General features: G+C 53.2%; 2 protein-coding genes and 1 non-coding gene across 3 annotated transcripts; 1 reads left to right on the plus strand and 2 right to left on the minus strand.

The window, feature by feature from the left end:
* Positions 1-520: 520 nt before the first annotated feature.
* On the minus strand, positions 521-3,912 carry LOC133887335 (E3 ubiquitin-protein ligase EL5-like). The gene is made up of 2 exons (XM_062327264.1): positions 3,324-3,912; positions 521-1,243 (listed from the first exon to the last, which is right to left on the minus strand). The coding sequence occupies exons 1-2, from the start codon at positions 3,635-3,637 to the stop codon at positions 796-798; spliced, it is 762 nt and encodes a 253-aa protein (XP_062183248.1). The 5' UTR covers positions 3,638-3,912; the 3' UTR covers positions 521-795.
* An 881-nt stretch (positions 3,913-4,793) lies between these two features.
* On the minus strand, positions 4,794-4,866 carry TRNAA-AGC (transfer RNA alanine (anticodon AGC)). The gene has a single exon. It is a non-coding gene; the product is annotated as a tRNA-Ala (tRNA).
* A 10,727-nt stretch (positions 4,867-15,593) lies between these two features.
* LOC133886958 (serine/threonine-protein kinase D6PKL2-like) lies at positions 15,594-21,189 on the plus strand. Its single transcript, XM_062326871.1, has 2 exons — positions 15,594-16,206; positions 19,833-21,189. Exons 1-2 carry the CDS (start codon positions 15,668-15,670, stop codon positions 20,701-20,703), a joined length of 1,410 nt encoding a protein of 469 aa, XP_062182855.1. The 5' UTR covers positions 15,594-15,667; the 3' UTR covers positions 20,704-21,189.
* Positions 21,190-21,553: the final 364 nt, after the last annotated feature.

The raw sequence follows: 21,553 nt of genomic DNA on the forward strand, positions 1-21,553 counted from the left end.
CCGTAACTTCAAACTCGGAGGGTGTCAATTCTGTGCACACTGCACACAGTTAGATCTAGGATGAGTCATGAGTTGATTGGACCGACCGACATGGACGTACGGCGGTGCGTGGGCAGCCATACGCTGCTCAAGGCCCCTCCAGGATTGGGTCTTCTTTTCAGCAGAGATATCAGTTGGTCTCAGATTCAGATTATCAACTGGGACACTTAACCATGGTGGCATCGCACTTGACAAATATACAGCATCGAATTGAAGCCACATGGTGCTACAGAAGACGTATGAATAACACTGTGTGATGTCTGACTAAGCTCTTCCAATTAGGTGGTACAAACAAGATGGCAACTGATTTGCTGTTCACGAAGAATGTTTACACGACTACATGAGTGAGACAGCTGCATCGATTGATCTCCAGTACAAAAATAAAAATAAAAAAATGTTGCTTCCAAATGCTCTGCCAGATAATATCCACCACAGAACCATGCCAATTTCAAGTGCTCTCATCACATGGAACTATTCAAGATACCCTTCATCCTGTTTGCTGATGGCAACAACAGGTACTAGCATTTCGCAAATGTGATGTTGCTGTAACAATAATCTCTCTGTGGGATACCACAATCGGCGGCTGAGTCTAAAAAATAAAGTGTGTTTCTCTCCCACCAAGAAATCTGAATGATTTCTCATATTTACAACAAACCTCTCAAGTCTAAACTATGACAGCCATCCACCTGTGTAGATGTTTTTCACTCTGCAGGTAATAACAGGCCACGCAGACTGCACAAAAGAAGCTCCAAGCAGCTATTTGCAGGGTCCAAGCTGGGTAGATCTCTCCACCTGCTTTCTTACTGTTTGGCTGCTATTTTCACGAGGGGAGTTCACTTCGGACAGTGGCAAGTTGTTTGCCCCATCCACTGATGGACGAGACGCTACCTGATTCTCCTGGTCGGGTTCATGTCTAAGAACCTCCGATGCCCTTGATGAATGCCCAGTGCTGACAAACAGGCAGTGGCATGGATCTGATCTTGACGCTTGTGGAGAAGATGGAGGGCTTATCACTACACTGGGGACAGGAGGAGGCGCAGCGTGTGTGCGATCAGGGTTATCACGTAATGAGATTCTACAGACTGGGCAGGTTGAGTTCTGCTCCAGCCACATATCTATACAGGCCATGTGGAAATTATGACCGCATGAAGGAAGAGTGCGTAGCACATCTTTCTCTCTGTATTCTGCAAGACAGACGACGCACCTGCCAATAATAACAGACAGTTCAGTTTCTAGGTTTAGTATAACCAGGCAGTCGCTAAAAATATCGACATAAAACAGAGATGGCAATACGATTATGTCAGCAGAGTTTTTGAAACTGAATGTCAAACAACAGGGTACCACCATTGTTACTCTTTTACTTTTGATGCAAGAAGACGATGCCAAGCATAGTTACTCTTGTTTAAGAGAGGAAACACCATATGCCTCAGACTGAAACTGTTTTCCTTCCACACTTTACCATCTGATGGTCTGTAGTTCTTCGTGTAAATTCAGCAAAGCTATAAAAACTAAAGGGACACAATTATGGTACAAATCAACTTGTGCAGATTAAAAGAGTCACTCAGCTGAGAAATTTGGGATGAAGTATCTAGTTGTGACCATGAAAAAAATAATTCAAATTCATGTTTCATGTTCGTGGACACAAAAGATCCATGCAACTTGGTTCAAGCACAATTTAGTAACTGCTATTCATTCAGCTAGAGGACTTGTTAATCCAATCCCTGTTTCACTCTCATCAAGCACAGGTGAGGTTAACCCACTTGATAACACATCATTCCCCTCTACCATCTTCTTCAGGAATAGTTAAATATTTGTACCCATTTGATGTGACTGAACGAGTAGTCTTAGCTGTCCAGAAACAATGCTTTCTAAGGGACCAAATGATTCAATAGTAAATCGCCAACTGAGCACAACAATCAAGACACTGGTACCAAAAAAAATCAAACATTTTCTTTATTTATGTACCAACATCCTCAAGGACAACTACTTTGGTACTAAAAACTAATCAACATCCTCAATGACAACCTTTTCAGTGTTAAAAAGGCTATCTCCTAATGTGGTGCTGCTTCGTCATGATTTTTCAGTAACATTAAGCAATCACGTACTTGCCAAAGAGCAAGATGGAAAATGTTGGGAAAACACCTAGTATAGTAAATTTTAGGCAATAAGCTGACATTAACAAACGGCAAGAAAGGTTTAATCATGATTTCTTCATAGTTTGTTTCAGTTATTAAAATCATCACGGAAAACATCAGTTCCATGTGATGAGAACCAAGGAGAACTTATATCAGCTTATACCATGTAACCAACTTCCAATTCCAACAACGACGAACAGAACCATACCATATTCGCAGCCCCACCCTCAGAAAAGTGCAAGTATACTCGACAAACATAACAGTACAATAATTTTCCACACATCTAATCTTTAGAGAAAACCAGACGAACATAACAGCAATGTCCAGAAGAATCCAACTAATCGCTGATAGTGACATTGACATCCGCCAAAACATATAATTTGTAAGGAAAAATTAGGTGGATACCATTGTAAAGATACCTATATTGGAAAATACCATCAACGGTAAGGATGACATGTGGGCCCTAACCACATATCATAGAGACACCGATGATATTTTCCAACTTGAGTGATCTTTGTGATGGTATTTTTAATCTTATTCTATAACGGGAGGGAGAGAGATCTCCACTGAGTCCCAATGCTAAAAAGGCTATCTTTGATCACTATTTTCAACTAGAATATATTTATTTAATCTAATAAGTTTATAATATTATGAAATACTCGTGAAGACAGATCAACGCATATAATTTTCATGTTTTAAAACTAAATATTTCAAAAGTTATTGATGGTCACTGAGATCTCCACTGAGAGAGAGAGATCTCCACTGAGCCCTTTCCCAACTCATCTGAGGGCGCGGCGCCCTTGCAACTACAAGGCCCTGATTGCAGCATTCCGATCCCCAATCAACAACAAATCCTACCAATGAAAACGTGCGCGATCGGGCGTGACAGTTCCATTCAAACTGCAGTTTCCTAATGACGAACTCGCCCACCTTCCGCCGGCAAGTAACCGATTCCACCCGAATGCGACCGTCAAGCTGACCGCGCGCTAAGCAGAAGCACGGTCACGGGGTAGATTCGAAGCTTAGATTGCACGGAATGCTGCGGTAGTGAGGTGACGTACGAGCACGGATTGGAATCGCCAATTGGCAGCAGCTCAGGGGCGACGAATCGCGATTGGCACAGGCAAATCAACCCACAAGAGAACTTACTGGGAGTCGGCGTCGGAGGAGTCGGAGGCGCCGGAGCCGCGGGGGGCAGCGGCGAAGGCGCGGGTGGGGAAGGCGGCGACTGCTGCAGGATGGAGCCCCCCGCCGCCGACGCCCGCGGCCGAGCGGGCGGCATGGAGAGCGAAGGCGTAGCTGGCGACGGAGTACTGGGGGAGGGCGGGGGAGCGGCGAGAACGGGCGCGCCGGCGGCGGAGGAGGGCGCACGCGAGCCGGGAGCAGACGAAGACGATGAAGATGACGCTGAAGCAGAACCCCGCCAGCGTGAGCGCCATACTCGCCGACACGCCGGACGCCATCGTGTGCGGGCGCGGGCGTGGCCTCCCTCCCCTCTCGTCTTTCTCAGAGAAGCGAGGAGCCTCTCCCTCCCTCTCTGCTCTCCCTGGATCAGTAGTGGTGTGTCGAAGCGCACTCGCCGATGGGTTGCCTGCCCATTTTCTGGGTTGGGCTGCGAATGAATAGGATGCGGTGGTGGGGAACGCCGGCACGCCGCAATCTGCTTCCCCTTGCGGCTTCCAGGCTCCAACGGACGGGGCCGCGCCAGGGATGCCTCCCGTGCTAGTGCGACGCGCACTAGCAGATAAAGTAGTACCAGCTAAATATCCATATCCGGTAACAAAAATATAAATACTAAACATGTTAATATTAATTATAAATTTAATGTAAGAAGAGATGGTTGTGTTACAGGAGTATCACTAAATAAATATGTTAAAAGCAACATCGTAGTTTGATTTTAGATGAGTTCTGAAAAAAAATTATCCGCTAATTTCTCTCTTAATTTCTTTATATTTTTTATTAATAAAATGGATCTTATATCCAGAGCTGGTAATAAGAGCTGGTAATAAGGTAATGAGATTGAAGGATGAGAGTAGATGGTAAAAGTAAATAAATTATTTAAATTTTAAAGAGTTTTATTAGATGGGAGGAGAGCAGAGGAAGAAGTGATGTTGTAACTAACTCGTATTTTATATAGTAGGGATTTTCTAGTTATAAATACAAGATGTTTTAGATAAGATATGATTTTTTAATATATAGTTTTAACTACTATTTTTATTATAATATATTTATAAAATATATTGAATTTATGATATTATGAAAGTAATTTTTTTAAAATAAATATATACATATGATTATAATGTTTGAAAACTAAATATTTTGAAAGTTATTGTTAATAAAATTTTAAAAATTTGATCAAACTTTCTTTCAATCGGAGGAAGTATGATTTTACGGTAAGTTTCAGATAAGGAAAGGATGTTTCCTCAGAGAAAGAGGAGAGAAGAAAAGGACGTCATGTGCATTCGTCAACTTAGATACGCAGGGGAAATCTATCAGTTGCATGTGGATTGATCGATGGAACATTAATTGACTAGAATAAAAAAAATTGAGCAATACAGCGACATCAAGTTATTAAAAGAACAAAAGCACACTGGAGCAAAAAAGAAATGAAAACAATGATGGAGATGCGGGGTATCGATCCCCGTACCTCTCGCATGCTAAGCGAGCGCTCTACCATCTGAGCTACATCCCCTGATGCAATACTCTGCCTTTCATGGTTTTTATATAAGTTGCTAAATATCCAGCGAACCCTGAAACCCACACCAAACATTCACCGAACAGCATCATCTTCACATCAAAGTGAAGCTGATTGTATTGGGCCACGGGAAGATGGCAATTGGGCCCCACAGAATACTTGGTGCAGGCTCTCTCACTCTCAGGGCGGAGCTAGGCTATTTTGTCAGGGTCAGCTGAAACGATGGTTTTTTTTTTTGCAAAATCAGTGAGAAATCATTTTTCTACTATGGTGAAACCCCAGCGCTGTTCTCAGCTGGTTTCGCCCCTGCCCCTGCTCACTCTCAGTGCTGCCTGCAACTCGCAGCAGGAACAAATGCAGTGTTGGGTGTTGTACTCTTGTGGCAACTCGTATAGTGTTGGATGCAAACAGGGAGTGTGCAGCATGGCGCATATCGGATGCTAGTGCCAAACTTCTGACACATCACATTTGTCTCTCTGAGCTGAGGGGAGATGGGACTGATTTCTGAACTCTGGTCCTCTATCCTCTACACATGGGGTCCTTCTCCTTCAAGAACCAACGTGTCACTCTGAACCCCTGAAAAAGATATGCATGTCTCTCTTAAACCGACCTTGTCGGAGGGTGAACTCCTGTCGCAGGGATCCCGAGAGACCCCTTTTTAGAGATTCGGTCGGGGGGATGATCCTAGAAAAGTTTGCACGGGAAATGAGCGGAAAAGGAAATAAATGCGATGGCTTGCGGGGACACCGGGTTTTTGGACAGGTTCGGGCCGCGCGGAGGCGTAACACCCTACTCCTGTGTGAGTGTTATCTCTGGTTCTCGAAGGAGAACTCTTTTACAAAAGAGCCGAAGGCTCTTATGTTCTAGCTAGCTGGTCTCTTGATCGTCTTGCGATCGGGGCTGTTCTTTTCTTGTTCTCTTTTTCTGTCTCTCTCTATCTCGTCGTCTATCTTCTTCTCTTTCCTTCCGGTTCCTCTTTTTTCCTCTTCCGTCCCCTCCTTGGTGCCCCCCTTCTTTTCCTTTTATAGATGCGCCGACCTCGACATATCCTGAATGGGAAAGAGGGGACGCGAGTGCCCAGGTGCCACGGAGAAAGGTCTAATCGTTTCACTTTGGCGAAGTGACAGGGGCGGTGGAGGAAGGCGGCGTGCATTCGACCACTAGCCGCTGCGGAAGCTTCGGGGTGCCATAAAAAAAAAGGCCCACCGGACAGCCTCAGAGGTGCCCGGTGCGCCCACTCTGTCTTGTTCTCCTGCCAGGGCAGGGTGGCAGGCCGAGTGCTTCGATTCTGGTAACGTTATCCCGAGGTGCGCAAGTGGAAACGGGACGGGACCCGTGCATTTAATGAACCCACGCCCCCCAGCCAGGGCATGGCCGGGTCTGACACTGGGGCGTGGGCAGCCGAGAATGTCAGGATGTCAGAATGCCAGGCCACGCGCGCCTATTAAATGCGGCATCGGGCCCTTGACTGGATGACACTCTGGCGACGGGGCCCTTTGAGTCTTTGAACGATCTTGCGCGAACCTTCTGGGGACCGAGTCCCCGGGGGCTGCCACGTGCAGCCCCGAGCACTATCTCCCGAGCACCTTGGGGGGACCTTCGGGGCACCGAGTCCTCGGGGGCTGCCACGTGCAGCCCCGAGCACCCTCTCCCGAGTACTTCAGTGAGACCTTCGGGGCACCGAGTCCTCGCGGGCTGCCACGTGCAGCCCCGAGCACCCTCTCCCGAGTACTTGAGTGAGACCTTCGGGGCACCGAGTCCTCGCGGGCTGCCACGTGCAGCCCCGAGCACCCTCTCCCGAGCACTTTAGAGGGACCTTCGGGGCACCGAGTCCTCGCGGGCTGCCACGTGCAGCCCCGAGCACCCTCTCCCGAGCACTTTAGAGGGACCTTCGGGGCACCGAGTCCTCGGGGGCTGCCACGTGCAGCCCCGAGCACCCTCTCCCGAGTCTCTGCTTTTACCTTGCAGGGTGGTGATATGTGGTGGGCGGCCGGTTTGGCCTCGGGACTTAGGGACCCCTGGTTCTAAATACACCGACAGTAGCCCCCGGGCCCGTTTGGCAGCCGATGGGACAGAGACTGCGAATGGGCCCTTCGTCGCGACCGAGGTCAAGGCGGGCCGAATGCCACGCGGCAAGCTTTCCGGAGGTGGCCCCTGCGGTTTCTAGACATCAAGCAGACCCCAACGGGCAAATGAGTGGACGCGTGTCCATACAACTTCCGAGGGGTGTGATAATCATACGGGCGGTCCGTGCGGTTGCCGCGCAGATCGAGGAAAATACGCCTGGCAAAACGCTGACATCGCGCGATCGGCGGGAGATTCGCCTGTCAGTTGCGTCGATCGAGGCGACGCTTCGCCGAGCGAACCGTCGGGGCGGCAGTTTTTGAATTTTGAGATATAAAAGGGGGGAAGGATCGGTCCGTTCCCTTTTTTCACGCTCCCTCGCACTCGCGCTTCTGCTTCCTTCGTGCTTCTACTTTTCTCTCTCCTTCCACCGAAAACCACCCTCTTCTCCGACGAGATGTCGAAGGTCGGAGGGGGACGCCGGGATCGGGCTCCGATCAGCGTTTTGCCGGAGTCTCGCCTGAGGAATGAGGAGGCGGCGGACAAAATTAGGAAGCTGCTGGTGCCGGAGGGTCAGGAAGGCGCTGTGGCGGTGAAGCCGGCAACTCTGACGCCGGCGACGACCGTTCCCGGACGAACGGTCCTCTTCACCTCCTTCGTGGCGGCGGGGCTGGTGCCGCCGTTCTCCGCATTCTTCATGCAAGTGCTGGAGACTTACGGCATCCAGATGGCGCACCTGAGCCCCAACTCCGTCGTGGCGCTGGCGGTCTTCGCCCATCTCTGCGAAATGTTCGTGGGGGTGGTGCCGTCGGCGACGCTGCTTCGCCATTTCTTCGTCCTTCGACCGGTGGGGAAGAAGAGGGGGCACTCCACGGCGGATGTTGCGGGGTGCTGCAACCTTCGGCTTCGGGAAGGCCTGGGGGACCAATATATCCCCCAGGTGGTGCGCAGCAAGTGGGAGGAGTGGCGACGGGACTGGTTCTTCGTCGACACCGACCCCCACGAGCGGCTCGAACTGCCAGAGAAGGCGGCGGAGCCTCGGCGATCGACGTGGGAGGCGCCGCCGCCAGAAGATGCGAGGCTAAAGCCGGTGCTGGAGCGCATCCTGGAGCTGCGCGAGTCCGGGCTAACCTCCGTTATGGTGGTCGCGGACTTCCTGCGACGTCGACTGGCGCCCTTGCGGGAGCGGGCCCGGCCAAGCTGGTTCTACACCGGGCCGGAGGACATCACCAGGACCCAGATCGGCGCGAGCTGGGATCTGGGGCAGGCGGAGCTGCGAGGGATGATCCGAGTGATCACCGGGTCGGAGGACATGAGCCGGGCGGAGCTTCCGTGGCCGGAGATGGCGCTCTGCGCCAATCCCGACCGGGTGGCTATCCTGAAGCGGCTGCCGGAGTTCGACGCCCAAGGGCCCGTGGACCGGCCAAGAAGCCGGAGTCCCGAGGCCTCCGAACTCCCCGGGCTGGAAGATCTCCTGGGCGAGGAGGGCGTTGGCAGCGCGGCGCAGGCCGGCGACGGGGCTGCCGCAACCAGCAGCCGCCGCGCCGGAGAAGAGGCTGCCCCCGAAGCTGCCGCGGAGTCGACGCCGGGAGACCGGGGAAAAAGACCCCGGAATTTGATCCTGCTGCCGGAGTCTCCGCCGTCGCCGACGGCAGCGGCGGCGTTCCCGGTGCTGGAGCCGCGCCTGGTGCGGATGGGGCCCGCGCCGACGCCTGCGACCACGCCGGCGACCTGCACGGCGGAGTCCGAGACTCGGGCGGCGGCACCCGAGGCCCGTGCTGTGGCCCAGCCGAGCCCCCAGCGGAAGAGGCGGCGGGAGGGGTCCGGACCGACGTCACCGGACCCGGACGTCCGGCTCCCAGCGGCCAAGTGGCGATATCGGTGAGTTATTTCTCTTGCTTTCCCATGGGTATTTTCGGCCCGAACTAAGTTTTGACTCTTTTACTTGTCTCCCGTAGGCCGGCCGCAGCCGTTGCGGCGTCGGAGAAGGAGCAGGCGCCAAGGGCGGAGCCGAACCTGCCCGCTGCGCCAGCGCAGGCAAGTGTAGGAACGGCGGAGGCGCCGATTGACGTGGAGGCGTCAATCGACGGGGCGGCTGTGGGGAGAGAGGTAGTGGCGGCGACTACGGAAACGGCGCCGGCGGAGCCTACCCCGGGCGCGGAGAGCCCGGGGCGGAGAACAGTGGAGGCGGATGCCTCGTCGGGACCGGTGGCCAAGGCGGCTGATGCAGGAGCGCAGCCGCCGTCCGAGGCCTTGGTTCCGGAGGAGCCTACCCCGGTCAGTCAGAGCCCGGGGCGGATGGCGGCGCAGGGCCCGGCGGAGAGCTTGGCCCCCCTGGAGGGATCCGGCGGAGAAGCCCGGGAGCCCTCGGCGCTCGCGGTGCCTGGCCGGCCTACCGATCCCTTCTCGGCCGCCATTGAAGGCGTCCGAGCTGCCGTCGAGCAGTTGGGCGCGGCGGTGGATGCCAAGGAGGGAGAGCTCGAAGCCGAGCGCGCCCGCCTGGCACTGGAGAGGGCGCAGCTGGCCGGCGCCCGAGAGGAGGCCCGTGCGGCAACCGTGCGGGAGCAAAAACTCCTTGATGACATCCGCGCGGGAGCCGCGCGGGAACTTGAAGACGCCGCCCGCCTGGCCGAGGCGTCGAGGCGGCAGGCTGCCGATGCCCTTGCCAGGATGGGGCAGGCGCAGGTGAGGGAGGCGGCGGTCACGTCCCGGGAGCGGCTTGCAGAGGAGCGGCAGGCCGAGCTGGCCCGCCGAGAGGGCGCGGTCGAGAAGACGCGCGCCGACCTCCAGCGCTGGGAAGACGACCTCCAGAGGATCAGTGGAGAGATCAAGCGCTGGGAAGAGGACGTCTCCATCCGGGAGGTGGACAACGCGCTGTCTGCGTCTGACCTCGGAGCCCGGGAGGACTCGGTGGTCCAGCAGGAGGAGGCGCTGGCCCGGCGGGAGAGTGAGCTGAGTCGCCGGGAAGGCGAGCTGAGTCGCCGGGAAGGCGAGGCTGCTGCCGCGGCGGCCGCCGCGGCTACCAGGGCGGAAGAGAATGCGAAACACGAGGCGGAACTGACCGCCCGTGAACAAGCCCTGTCCGAGGTGGTGGCCAAGGCGAAGCAGGATGCTGCCCCTGCCGCAGCTGGCGGTTCTTCTGGTCCGGCCGGGGACCAGGGACTTGAGGCACAGCTGCGGGTCGCCAAGGAGAAGCTCGAGGCGGCCTTCGTCTCGCGGGTCAACCTGGTGCAGATGCTGGAGGATATACTCCGGCGGATGCGACGGGCCATGGAGAAAGGCGGCCTTGGGCGGCTCGTCGGCGACACGAAGGGCGACGGCCCCGCGCGGCAAGTGCTGGAGCTGCAGCAAGTCTGCGAGCGCCTCGAGACCCTGCCTTGGGCAGTCCAGGAGCTCGCCGCCCGGGAGGGACGCGGCCTGGCTCATGCCGTGGCCGAGCATGTCTTGGCCTGCTATCGAAGCAGGGACCCGAACTTCCCGCTGGAGCCGGCGCGGGAGGGAGTGGTCGAGACTGAGGAGGAGGCCGCCCGGGTAGCGGTTAGCAGTACCGCCTCTGCGGTGGCGGCCGGCTTCAGGCGGGAGGTGCCACCACCGCCAGCCCCCGGGGACGACTCAGAAGACTCAGCCGACGCCTCTGCCGCAGACTAGGCCGTCGGCGCCCTTATCTCTTTTGTTGTAGATGTAGGAGTGAACTTTTAGAAAAAGCTTTGTCTAGGTCTTGTGAACATAATGGCAGCTTTTCCTTGGGCTCGAAACTCCAATTTCTTTTGTATGCTTGAAGTTTCTTTCTGGCGCTCTGTCTGGAAGTCCCGAGGAGTACTCAGTCGGGCCGCTCCCGACCTTCCCATCCCCGAGAAATGAAGTAGTTGTAGTCGCTGGTGTTGGCGCAGCCAGCCTTCAAGCTCTCGCGAGCCCGTACTGCCTAGCTTAAGAAACAAAGACACAGACCCCCTGCTCGGGAGATAGAACAGCCCTGTCCGGAACACGCCGTGCCCAGTGAACACCTTTTCGCCTTGCGACCACTCAGCCGGTAGAGGGGAGACGCGTGCGAGCGAGAATGTGACCAAGAGTCCTCGCGGTCCGGTGGTGCCCGGGCTCAAGAAAGGGCCGGACCGAACACTGACAGCCTGCCCCCAAGGCCTGAGCTCCGGACTACTCGAGCAGCTCGAGTGATAGGATTACCCAGGGCACCTGAGGACTCGGTAGCGCTCGGGGTCCTTAAGAGCGGACCGACCACCACGACCACCACGAAGGGCTTCGGTCGAACGTTATCGCACGCACGGTACTCCTTTCTACGAACCGCTCTGTCGTTCTAGAAAAAGGCCGACACGCGGCAGGGTTCGTTCACGGGCCAGGAGACCACCTCACCGAGCAGATTTAAAGCGCGAGAGCCCCCGAGAACGACTCGGGAACATAAAGTTACTGAAAGCAGACTTGTTTGAATATAACCACTCACCGGGCAGCCGTTGGCCTTTCGGCCAGCCGACCCAGAAGGGGTTGGTCCCGAGCTCGGGGGCCCGGGGACTTGATCCTTTCGACGGAGCGCCCGACCGCTCATGGGCATACGAGGCTCCTGGGGTCGGGTGATCTCGACCACCCAAGCCTAGGCGGTAGGACCACCCGAAGACCCTTGGGGCCGACCAGAGACCGGGGCATTGAAGCCCTCGCGGCCGAGCTGCTTGTGATTGTCGACCTGTGACTTGATAGATAGAATGTAGAATTTCTTTGTCTGGTGCGCTCTGTTAGTGCGGTACTTGCCATAGACTGCTCTTGTTTTCTCGACCCGAGACCTCTCGAATACCCGAACCGGAAGACAAGGGCGGACAGAGGCATAACCTAGAGGTCCTATGGTTCGGTGGCGCCCGGGTATGACAGGCCAGACCGAGCACCGACAGCTCGCTCCGGGGGCCTGAGCTCCGGCCTACTCGAGCAGCTCGAGTGATGGGATTACCTAGAGCGCCCCGAAACTCGGTTAGTACCCGGGAGCCCGTTACGACACCGAATACCACAGCCTACCATGTCGGACGTAAGTCAGCGGCGACTGCCCGCATGTATACCGATTGGGATTCTTTTATCAATGGGAAAAAACGAGAGAGCGAACTTTTTCTCGCACAACCGAGCACCTCACCAGACAGGTTAAACATAGGGAATCCAGAGAAATAATTTGCCATAGTGATTGCTTTATTAAAATACTGAATGTACGATATTTACAAGGTTGGGCGACAGCGATTTACCATACGGGGCGAAGCCTCCAGATTGCTCGAGCGAGGAGAAGCCCCCGGCCTTATCAACCTGAACCGCGAGCTTGACCATCTACGGGTAGAAGCGTCGGAGATGCTCGACCCCTACCTGGCGCGCCAGCTGTCGGAGGGTGAACTCCTGTCGCAGGGATCCCGAGAGACCCCTTTTTAGAGATTCGGCCGGGGGGATGATCCTAGAAAAGTTTGCACGGGAAATGAGCGGAAAAGGAAATAAATGCGATGGCTTGCGGGGACACCGGGTTTTTGGACAGGTTCGGGCCGCGCGGAGGCGTAACACCCTACTCCTGTGTGAGTGTTATCTCTGGTTCTCGAAGGAGAACTCTTTTACAAAAGAGCCGAAGGCTCTTATGTTCTAGCTAGCTGGTCTCTTGATCGTCTTGCGATCGGGGCTGTTCTTTTCTTGTTCTCTTTTTCTGTCTCTCTCTATCTCGTCGTCTATCTTCTTCTCTTTCCTTCCGGTTCCTCTTTTTTCCTCTTCCGTCCCCTCCTTGGTGCCCCCCTTCTTTTCCTTTTATAGATGCGCCGACCTCGACATATCCTGAATGGGAAAGAGGGGACGCGAGTGCCCAGGTGCCACGGAGAAAGGTCTAATCGTTTCACTTTGGCGAAGTGACAGGGGCGGTGGAGGAAGGCGGCGTGCATTCGACCACTAGCCGCTGCGGAAGCTTCGGGGTGCCATAAAAAAAAAGGCCCACCGGACAGCCTCAGAGGTGCCCGGTGCGCCCACTCTGTCTTGTTCTCCTGCCAGGGCAGGGTGGCAGGCCGAGTGCTTCGATTCTGGTAACGTTATCCCGAGGTGCGCAAGTGGAAACGGGACGGGACCCGTGCATTTAATGAACCCACGCCCCCCAGCCAGGGCATGGCCGGGTCTGACACTGGGGCGTGGGCAGCCGAGAATGTCAGGATGTCAGAATGCCAGGCCACGCGCGCCTATTAAATGCGGCATCGGGCCCTTGACTGGATGACACTCTGGCGACGGGGCCCTTTGAGTCTTTGAACGATCTTGCGCGAACCTTCTGGGGACCGAGTCCCCGGGGGCTGCCACGTGCAGCCCCGAGCACTATCTCCCGAGCACCTTGGGGGGACCTTCGGGGCACCGAGTCCTCGGGGGCTGCCACGTGCAGCCCCGAGCACCCTCTCCCGAGTACTTCAGTGAGACCTTCGGGGCACCGAGTCCTCGCGGGCTGCCACGTGCAGCCCCGAGCACCCTCTCCCGAGTACTTGAGTGAGACCTTCGGGGCACCGAGTCCTCGCGGGCTGCCACGTGCAGCCCCGAGCACCCTCTCCCGAGCACTTTAGAGGGACCTTCGGGGCACCGAGTCCTCGCGGGCTGCCACGTGCAGCCCCGAGCACCCTCTCCCGAGCACTTTAGAGGGACCTTCGGGGCACCGAGTCCTCGGGGGCTGCCACGTGCAGCCCCGAGCACCCTCTCCCGAGTCTCTGCTTTTACCTTGCAGGGTGGTGATATGTGGTGGGCGGCCGGTTTGGCCTCGGGACTTAGGGACCCCTGGTTCTAAATACACCGACAGACCTGTATCATACCAAACCCGACAAGTCCATCCTAACATGGACCCCTGCAGATTCAGAGTAATCGTCCAAAGTGAGAGAAACAGTGGCGGTCTGGCAACTGGAAGAAGAACCGAAGAAGCTGGCATCTTCATCCTGACCACCAGAAAGAGAACTCACCTACGGCTATGGCTATGGGGGAAAGAGAAAGCCAAGTGTTTGTAGGTGGACACCTCGATCCGTTTGGTGAGCTCACTTGTCGTGGCCATGGTTGGACCTGAACAAATTCCCTCACCTTCACATCAGAGTAGGCCCATCCATCGATTCAAAATGCATTCGGCTCTTAGTCGTATCCTACGATATCATGCGTGATTCCGAACACAAACGTCCAAGCGAAATTAACACTAGCCCGTTAGGCCTGATTATTTGATGCGATGCAACATGAGAGATTGATGCACATCACTAGATAAGCTGCGCAACGAAACTTAGGGCAGACAACAAGTGAATGGTCAAAGCCTGCTTTCCCAGCCGTAAGCTACTATGCTAACTTGATAAGTACAGTACAGTAGCGGACGCTAGATGGACTGCTAGAGCCTCATATCCTTCTTCCTCTTGCCCCGCTCTTAGAGGGACTCTAATCAACTCCTCGAATTTAGCTCCTTATTATTTTAAATGGAGAGCTCATTATCCATATTTCACTCCTTATTTATCAGCGCGCTCCAACCAGATGTTTAAATTTGGTGCCCTATATTACACTGTTTCAAATTTAAATGGCGTCATTTTGAACAATGATATTTCCAATGGCTATATTTTCAAATTGTTCGCCTTATTGAAATTTTTGGTTATCTTCTTGTTTGATTTCATGGGTGATGTAGCTTGCACTTGGTTGTTCCCCAAGTTCTTGTCTTTTGCATTGAAGGGATGTTCGCGTCAATCAAAGTTGTGATTTCTGGCCTAATCTTTTTGGAGAACAAAAGGAAAGAAGAACGAAAAGGATAGTAGAGACTAGTTGTAAATACACTACAAATAAGGAATTTACTGCTTCTAACATTATACATTGATTAAATCATGTGTAAATAGGATTGTAACATCCCCACCTCCTCCCATGCCTCATCCCCTCCAACCGGCGATCACCCATGGAGGTTCCTACAGGGGCGGGGGAGCGTAGGGACGATGGTGGCTGAGCACGCCTAGGTATGTTTCTCTCCCTTAGATCCAGTGAAACCTCTCTCAAATCGATCCATAGGACCACAGATCGGGAAGAAGGGAAGATGATGAGATGAAATGGACCTACTGAGCGGTGGTGCGAAGGGAGGAATCCATGACGGCAGTTGCTCGATAGTGACGAAGTGCCCCTCGCCAGGTGTGGAGATCGAAGCCACAGGGATGACGAGTCTTCAAAAAAAGCGACGTCGGTAGCAAGCCAGTTGGAGGTTGTTTTTTATCCCTATTCGCTAAAAAGTAAGGTAGCGAGATGAGTAACAACTCGGTTGGAGTTGCTCATATTTGTCTCATTCACCTCTTTTTCCCATCTCTCCTTCATCTCCACAAAGCACTAAACAATACGAGGCTTGAGCCCCTGCTATCCGCCCCCGGATAAGTAGCCATTAGGTCAAACTCAGTAATACAAGGAAAGCATTGGTAATCCTAAGTTAATATATAATCAAATCAACTTGCAGTGGCAATCCATCTTGGAAATGGAATAGTAAAGATCTCACCCGGAAAACAGGGCCTGCATGTTCCCCGGAATTCCAAGCGTAACAAATAAAAATAAAAACTGATAAAAATCAACGCGGCTCACGGAAATCCCGGCCCGGCCCATCACCATCCGTCGGCCTCCGTCGTGTCCCCTTCAAATTAAAAACCCCACCACCTCTCCTCCTCCTCCTCCTTCCCCTGCTGTCCCCGCCATTGCCGCGCACCAGTCCACACACCACCGCCTTCGCCGCCTCCCTTCGCAGCAAGCAATGCCTCCCGACGGCGACGCCAACGCCGACCTGGCGTCCGACGAGCTGCAGAGCCTCAGCTTCGGCTCCTCCGACCGCTCGCGCTCCCGTTCCGCCTCCACCGTCTCCACCGCCACCGCCTCCTGCTCCACCTGCTCCTCCGGCCCCCTCCAGCCTCGCTCCGCCCCCTCCTCCGCAGTACCGCGCCTCGGGAGCGTGTCCCTCTCCGACATCCGCTTCCTGCGGCGCCTCGGCGCGGGGGACATCGGCAGCGTCTACCTCGCCGAGGTCAAGCGGAAGGGGCCGGCGCCGGCCGGCGCTGCTCTGGTAGCCGCCAAGGTGATGGACAAGAAGGAGCTGGAGGGGCGGAACAAGGAGGGCCGAGCTCGCACGGAGCGCGAGATCCTCGAGGCCGTCGACCACCCCTTCCTCCCGCGCCTCTACGGCGTTGCGGAGGGGGACCGCTGGTCATGCCTCCTCACTGAGTTCTGCCCCGGAGGCGATCTCCACGTCCTTCGCCAGCGACAGCCGCACCGCCGATTCTCCGAGGCCGCCGTCAGGTACGAGTGATCAACCTCTCGTCCAATTTTTTTCTTCTAATCGCATACTCAGATTCTGAATTATAATTCGTTAATTTTTTTTTATCGAATCGGATATCCGAATCGGAGGGTATCCAGTAATTCTGATCCGTAGATATTAAGCTATTGATTGTAGGCTTTTTTGGAGAGAATCCGGCTGGTTTCCTGCACTCTTGCTTGCTAGCTTTGTTTCTTTCCTTTCGTCTTTCCTAGTTCCTTTTTTTTAATTCTTTTGTTTCCTTTGTATGTTTCTAGTAGTTTAAGGATCCAGTGGATGCAGTAGTCGGCCCATGCTCGCCATGCGTCTTCGTTTGAGATCATCTCTAACAGCTATTTTAAATTTTCATTCTCAAAATATTTGAAAGAAGAAGAGATAAATTTTTAATACTACAGTAAACCGCAAAACACTGTAGCACTGAAAAAGTAAGATTTGAGATCACTCTTGAGATGGCCTGAGCACGCATCCTTCCGAGCGGGATCCTCTGTCGAGCCTGCATGCCTTGCTCGCCATCCTCCTGCTTTGTCACCTCAAAATGCACAAGCGCAGCTGTCGGATTGGACACCATGGATGGGAGGGAGCTCGCTGTCACAGCACAGTCTCGTACTTTTGGCCTTTTGGGCCATGCTGTTGTTACTCTGAGCCACACAGGTGCACGCCCATACCACTTCCCAATCACTAGCGCTTCCATGTGGACATCTACCCACCTGACCCCCCAGGTCAAGGCTGTTCATATGGAAGTTGAAGCTCTGCTTGTCATATGCGCTTTGCACGCTTGCTCGTTCCAGGCAATTAGCGATTGGACGTGGATCGATTCCAGGAGTATCACATATCTATCTAGCTATGATCCACTTTATTTCAACCTTTAACGAATTAGATAATTTTATTTAAATTGTCTAGTTAGTTGATCGAATTGAACAGGATGATGAATGGATTGATCCATGCCCATCGTTACGGGCATCGTGCAATCATGCATCACACGCACAGCGACCCAGCTTGGATCCTTCCTTTCCTTGCCTTCCGTATCTCCAGATGATCCCTTCCATGTATACACGGATGGCGATTTTATTTGCCTCCAGAACAGACTTTACTAGACGAGATACACGTATTGTCTACGGTCCTGCTACTAAACTGTAGTGGTTGAAACAGTGGCTGCATCATGTGGATACACGTTCGTTTAGTCAAGGACTCAAAGGGTACATCAGTCCATCGATCAGCTCACAAAATACTAGTACTAAAGACCTGTGGATGCCAATTTGTGATGCCCTTTGCCTGCTCACAAAAGCAAGCTACAGTATTTACTTAAACAGTGTAGAAACCGGACCGGCTACAAATATATGGGTGTTCCTATTTATGCGCCTGAAAATGGCGATTTTCTCCGTTGACGGGTACAGCCACACAATTTTCATCCAATGGCTTGTTCCTTCTTCCTCACGATAGAATCGCTATCTCCTTCCTCCCTAGGCTCGTTCCTCCTTCCACCTACTTTCAATTGTCTCTGCGCTCACCATCCTTGCTGTGCTAACCATTTTATTTTTATGCTCTTCCATCCTACCCTGGCCACCAGCCTTCCTTCGCCATCTTGCCATCCCGCCTTGGTGTCCGCCTCCTTCGCTGGACCAACCTTCCTCTTCTGTAGTTTCCTCTAAAATTGACGATGAAGGAACCCTTGAATCAATCACCTTGCCAGGAACCGTTGTCGGAGCGTGTTCACACTAAACACCTGAAATCCTTTTGAAATTTCAGGTATTTAAAATGTAGGAAGTGTGACAAAATATAGTTGTATGCTTTTGGCGCCAACCTATATATATATATGCACCTCGATCATTAACAAGATATATATATACTCCTATTCTATACTCCTAGGAGTATGTACTCCCACATGCAATATACCACCTAAACAAACACTTTATACTCTTTTATCATTTTTAGTATACTCTAATACTAATTCTAAGATACTCCAATATGAGTTGTATGAAAAAAAATTCAATGTTAGCCTTTCATTTTTACTATATACTCTTTTTTATACATAAAAGAAGTATATACGCAAATTATGATAAAAATCATGGAATTTCATAAAAATTTTCGTGGGATTTGTATTGTAGTATCTTATAATTACTAATGAAGTATATTTAAAGTGATAGAAGTATAACACACGTGTAAAAGTGGTATATGAGATGTGGGAGTACATACACCCAGGAGTACATACTAGTTTACTATATATATATATATATATATATATATATATATATATATATATATATATATATATATATATATATATATAAACAAGTTCACGCCGCACGGCTCAAAAATAAAACACGCAGCGCCGTGCGACGCGCGCGGCTTCCAACACGTCCCGGTATACTTTCTGTGCTAAAAATAGCGATGGCACGACGCGCGCATGCACCAGCTGCCTGCCGGCGACCAACGACATCGATCGTCGCCATCAACACATGGACCCATGGTTGGTGAAGGCTGGCGGCCGGCTTGACAGGCACGAGCGGCGTCCGTGTGCTACGGCGCTGGAACCGTTTCGAGAACATGACACTGTAGGATTAGAACATGCACTGCTCTCGTGCATAGATACTGATAACTGATGCATTGGTCAAGGAGGCTTTTATTAACTACAGTAACCACCATGTGATGCTCAAGAATGACAGCTCTGAAACACACACAGTCATATGCACCCCCTATGAATGGACTCAAGACTTTTAGCTGAGACCAACCTGGGCACTTCTTGCAAGGATTAATCTAATCTAACTAACCCAAGGAATTACAGTACTATAACAAATGCATGCACACATGAGGTACTTGTTGGGAGGATTAATCTAGTTAACCCGAGGGATTGACAATTGCATGCATACATGGGGTGCATCCCTTTGCTGCATTTAAACTGGACTAGATGTAAGGTAGCTTCAATGGTTAGAGCTAGACTAGACTAGATTTAGCGTAGCTCTAATGGTTCTAACTATTAGAGCATATTTCTTAAAATTTATACGGTTCTGTCATTCATAATTTTTCACTTCGTGCATGTATTTGTTATAGTACTGTAATTCCTTAATGCTAAAATAGCAGCTAGCTCTGATTATTAAAACTGCCCTTATACCTGTCTTCCGTGCAACTTCCAGCAGCAATGATGTGCTAATTCGAGCACTGTCTCTTGCCTTTCCCCCTCTGCTCTTCGTGACTTCTGCTCGGCACTGGAGCTCACAGTGGCATCCAACATGCCAGCACTTGTTTCAGATACTGGTGACTGACTTTATCGTTGGTCGTTGCATACTGCATGTGAATAAAGTCAGGGGCATGCGCTTGTTTGCTTTTGCAGTAGCGTGCACTTACGGTTGCGAATAACACAAGCAGCTTTGCAAGTTCTAACCAAGTGTTGATGAAATGCATCTCTTTTTTCAAAACGAGAAATGCATCTCTTTTAGGTGCATCATATATATCTGGCATGAATGGCCCAATTGTTTGTGTGACACATACATTTGGTTCTGCTTGATGGATAGCGCTGCTAAATGATGAACTTTTAGAGAAATCAGTCAAGAGGGACAAGCTGCTAAACGACCAATGGCGCCATTGCTAACTTGTTGCTTACTTGCTGCGGCAGGTTCTACGCGGCGGAGGTGGTGGCCGCGCTGGAGTACATCCACATGGTCGACATCGTGTACCGCGACCTCAAGCCGGAGAACGTCCTCGTCCGCGCCGACGGTCACATCATGCTCACCGACTTCGACCTCTCCCTCAAGTGCGACCCCACCGCCCCCACGCCGGCGCACGTCATCTCGGACGCCGTCTCCCTCGGCGGCCACGCCTCCACGTCCACCTCCTGCACCATCTCCTCGTGCATCGTCCCCGCCGTCTCCTGCTTCCAGCTCTTCCCCGGCCGAGGCCGACGGCGCCGGCGCTGGCGCAGCAAGAAGCCGTCGAGTGGTGGTGCCAACGGCGGCTTCCCCTCCGGCGGCGTCCTCGACCTGGAGTTCGTGGCGGAGCCGGTGGAGCTGCGGTCGATGTCGTTCGTCGGCACGCACGAGTACCTCGCGCCGGAGATCGTCTCCGGGGAGGGCCACGGCAGCTCCGTCGACTGGTGGACGCTGGGCATCTTCATCTTCGAGCTCCTGTACGGCGCCACGCCGTTCCACGGCTACGACAACGAGATGACTCTCGCCAACATCGTCGCGCGCGCCCTCGAGTTCCCCAAGGAGCCGTCCGTGTCGTCCGCAGCCAGGGACCTCGTCACGGCGCTCCTCGCCAAGGACCCCACGCGGCGGCTCGGGGCCACGGTCGGCGCGGCCGCCATCAAACGGCACCCGTTCTTCAACGGCGTCAACTGGGCGCTGCTCCGGTGCGCCGCCCCGCCGTACGTGCCCCCGCCGTTCAGCATGGCCAACGTCAAGTCCGGCGCCGGCGCCGGCAACAACAACGCTAACGATGACATGTCCGACGACAGTTCTCCCGGCACACCCGTGGAGTACTACTAGACAAGCCAAGAAGCGTCCATGTACCTGGCGCCAAAAAGAAGCTGCCCTGCCATTGCCGGGACCCAACTGGGCACCTCTTGTTCGAGTCCGGCCCGGCGCACGTGGTGGGGATGGACCATGGTGCATGGCGCGCACGAGGCAACCGTGCCGGGGGAGCAGGGCGCGCAGGCGCGGCGTTGTCGCCTCAAGTGGTTGCCGGCTGCGTGTCTCCGAGAGCTCGCGCGGGAGCGCCATGACAAGCGACAACGGGTGCACGCCCTGCCTCGGCACAATTTTATATCACCAGTGTAGAGCTACAATGAATATTCGGAACACTGGCATTTCATGCTATAGTTTTTTAAGTAGAAATATACAATGGATGTGGTATTTTCTACCAAATTCTTGTGGGAATCTTGTGTTCCGAACGGGGCCTAATATGTAACTGTATCATATCATGTGCATTACTTGCTAGTTGCTACTTGCTCGCAAAAAATTATTTTTTTCGAGAAGGAGATTGCTTGCTACTTGCTCTAACTTGTTCTGCACAAATATTTTTTTTGTTTTGTTTCGAGAAGGAGATTACTTGCTACTTGTTCTAACTAGTTCTTCGCTAATGATATGAGGTGCTGGGGCGATGAGTCCGGAGCGTGGATTGGGTTTGGGCTTTGGGTGGCAACCGGGGGAGACGAGGCGCCGAAGCGATGATGAGAGGGCAGCGGGGCATCATGGCCCGGGAATTCTGCGCGCCGCGCTCGTGCGCTTCGCGTTGTATGATCACCCGATTCACCGGTGGACGCGTACTTCTAGATGCAGCGGTGTATGATCGCCGGGCATGTTTTTCCCGACCCTTTTTGCCTTTGTCCTTCATCAT

The sequence above is a fragment of the Phragmites australis genome, chromosome 12 (assembly GCF_958298935.1).
Source record: "Phragmites australis chromosome 12, lpPhrAust1.1, whole genome shotgun sequence".
NCBI lineage: Eukaryota > Viridiplantae > Streptophyta > Magnoliopsida > Poales > Poaceae > Phragmites > Phragmites australis.

Excerpts from the sequence above, each read along its gene's own strand:
- LOC133887335 (XM_062327264.1), bottom strand. The coding sequence starts at position 3,637 with ATGGCGTCCGGCGTGTCGGCGAGTATGGCGCTCACGCTGGCGGGGTTC. Across the intron at positions 1,244-3,323 it reads TCCTCCGACGCCGACTCCCA|GTGCGTCGTCTGTCTTGCAG; the intron begins GTAAGTTCTCTT and ends TATTATTGGCAG.
- LOC133886958 (XM_062326871.1), top strand. The coding sequence starts at position 15,668 with ATGCCTCCCGACGGCGACGCCAACGCCGACCTGGCGTCCGACGAGCTG. Across the intron at positions 16,207-19,832 it reads TTCTCCGAGGCCGCCGTCAG|GTTCTACGCGGCGGAGGTGG; the intron begins GTACGAGTGATC and ends TTGCTGCGGCAG.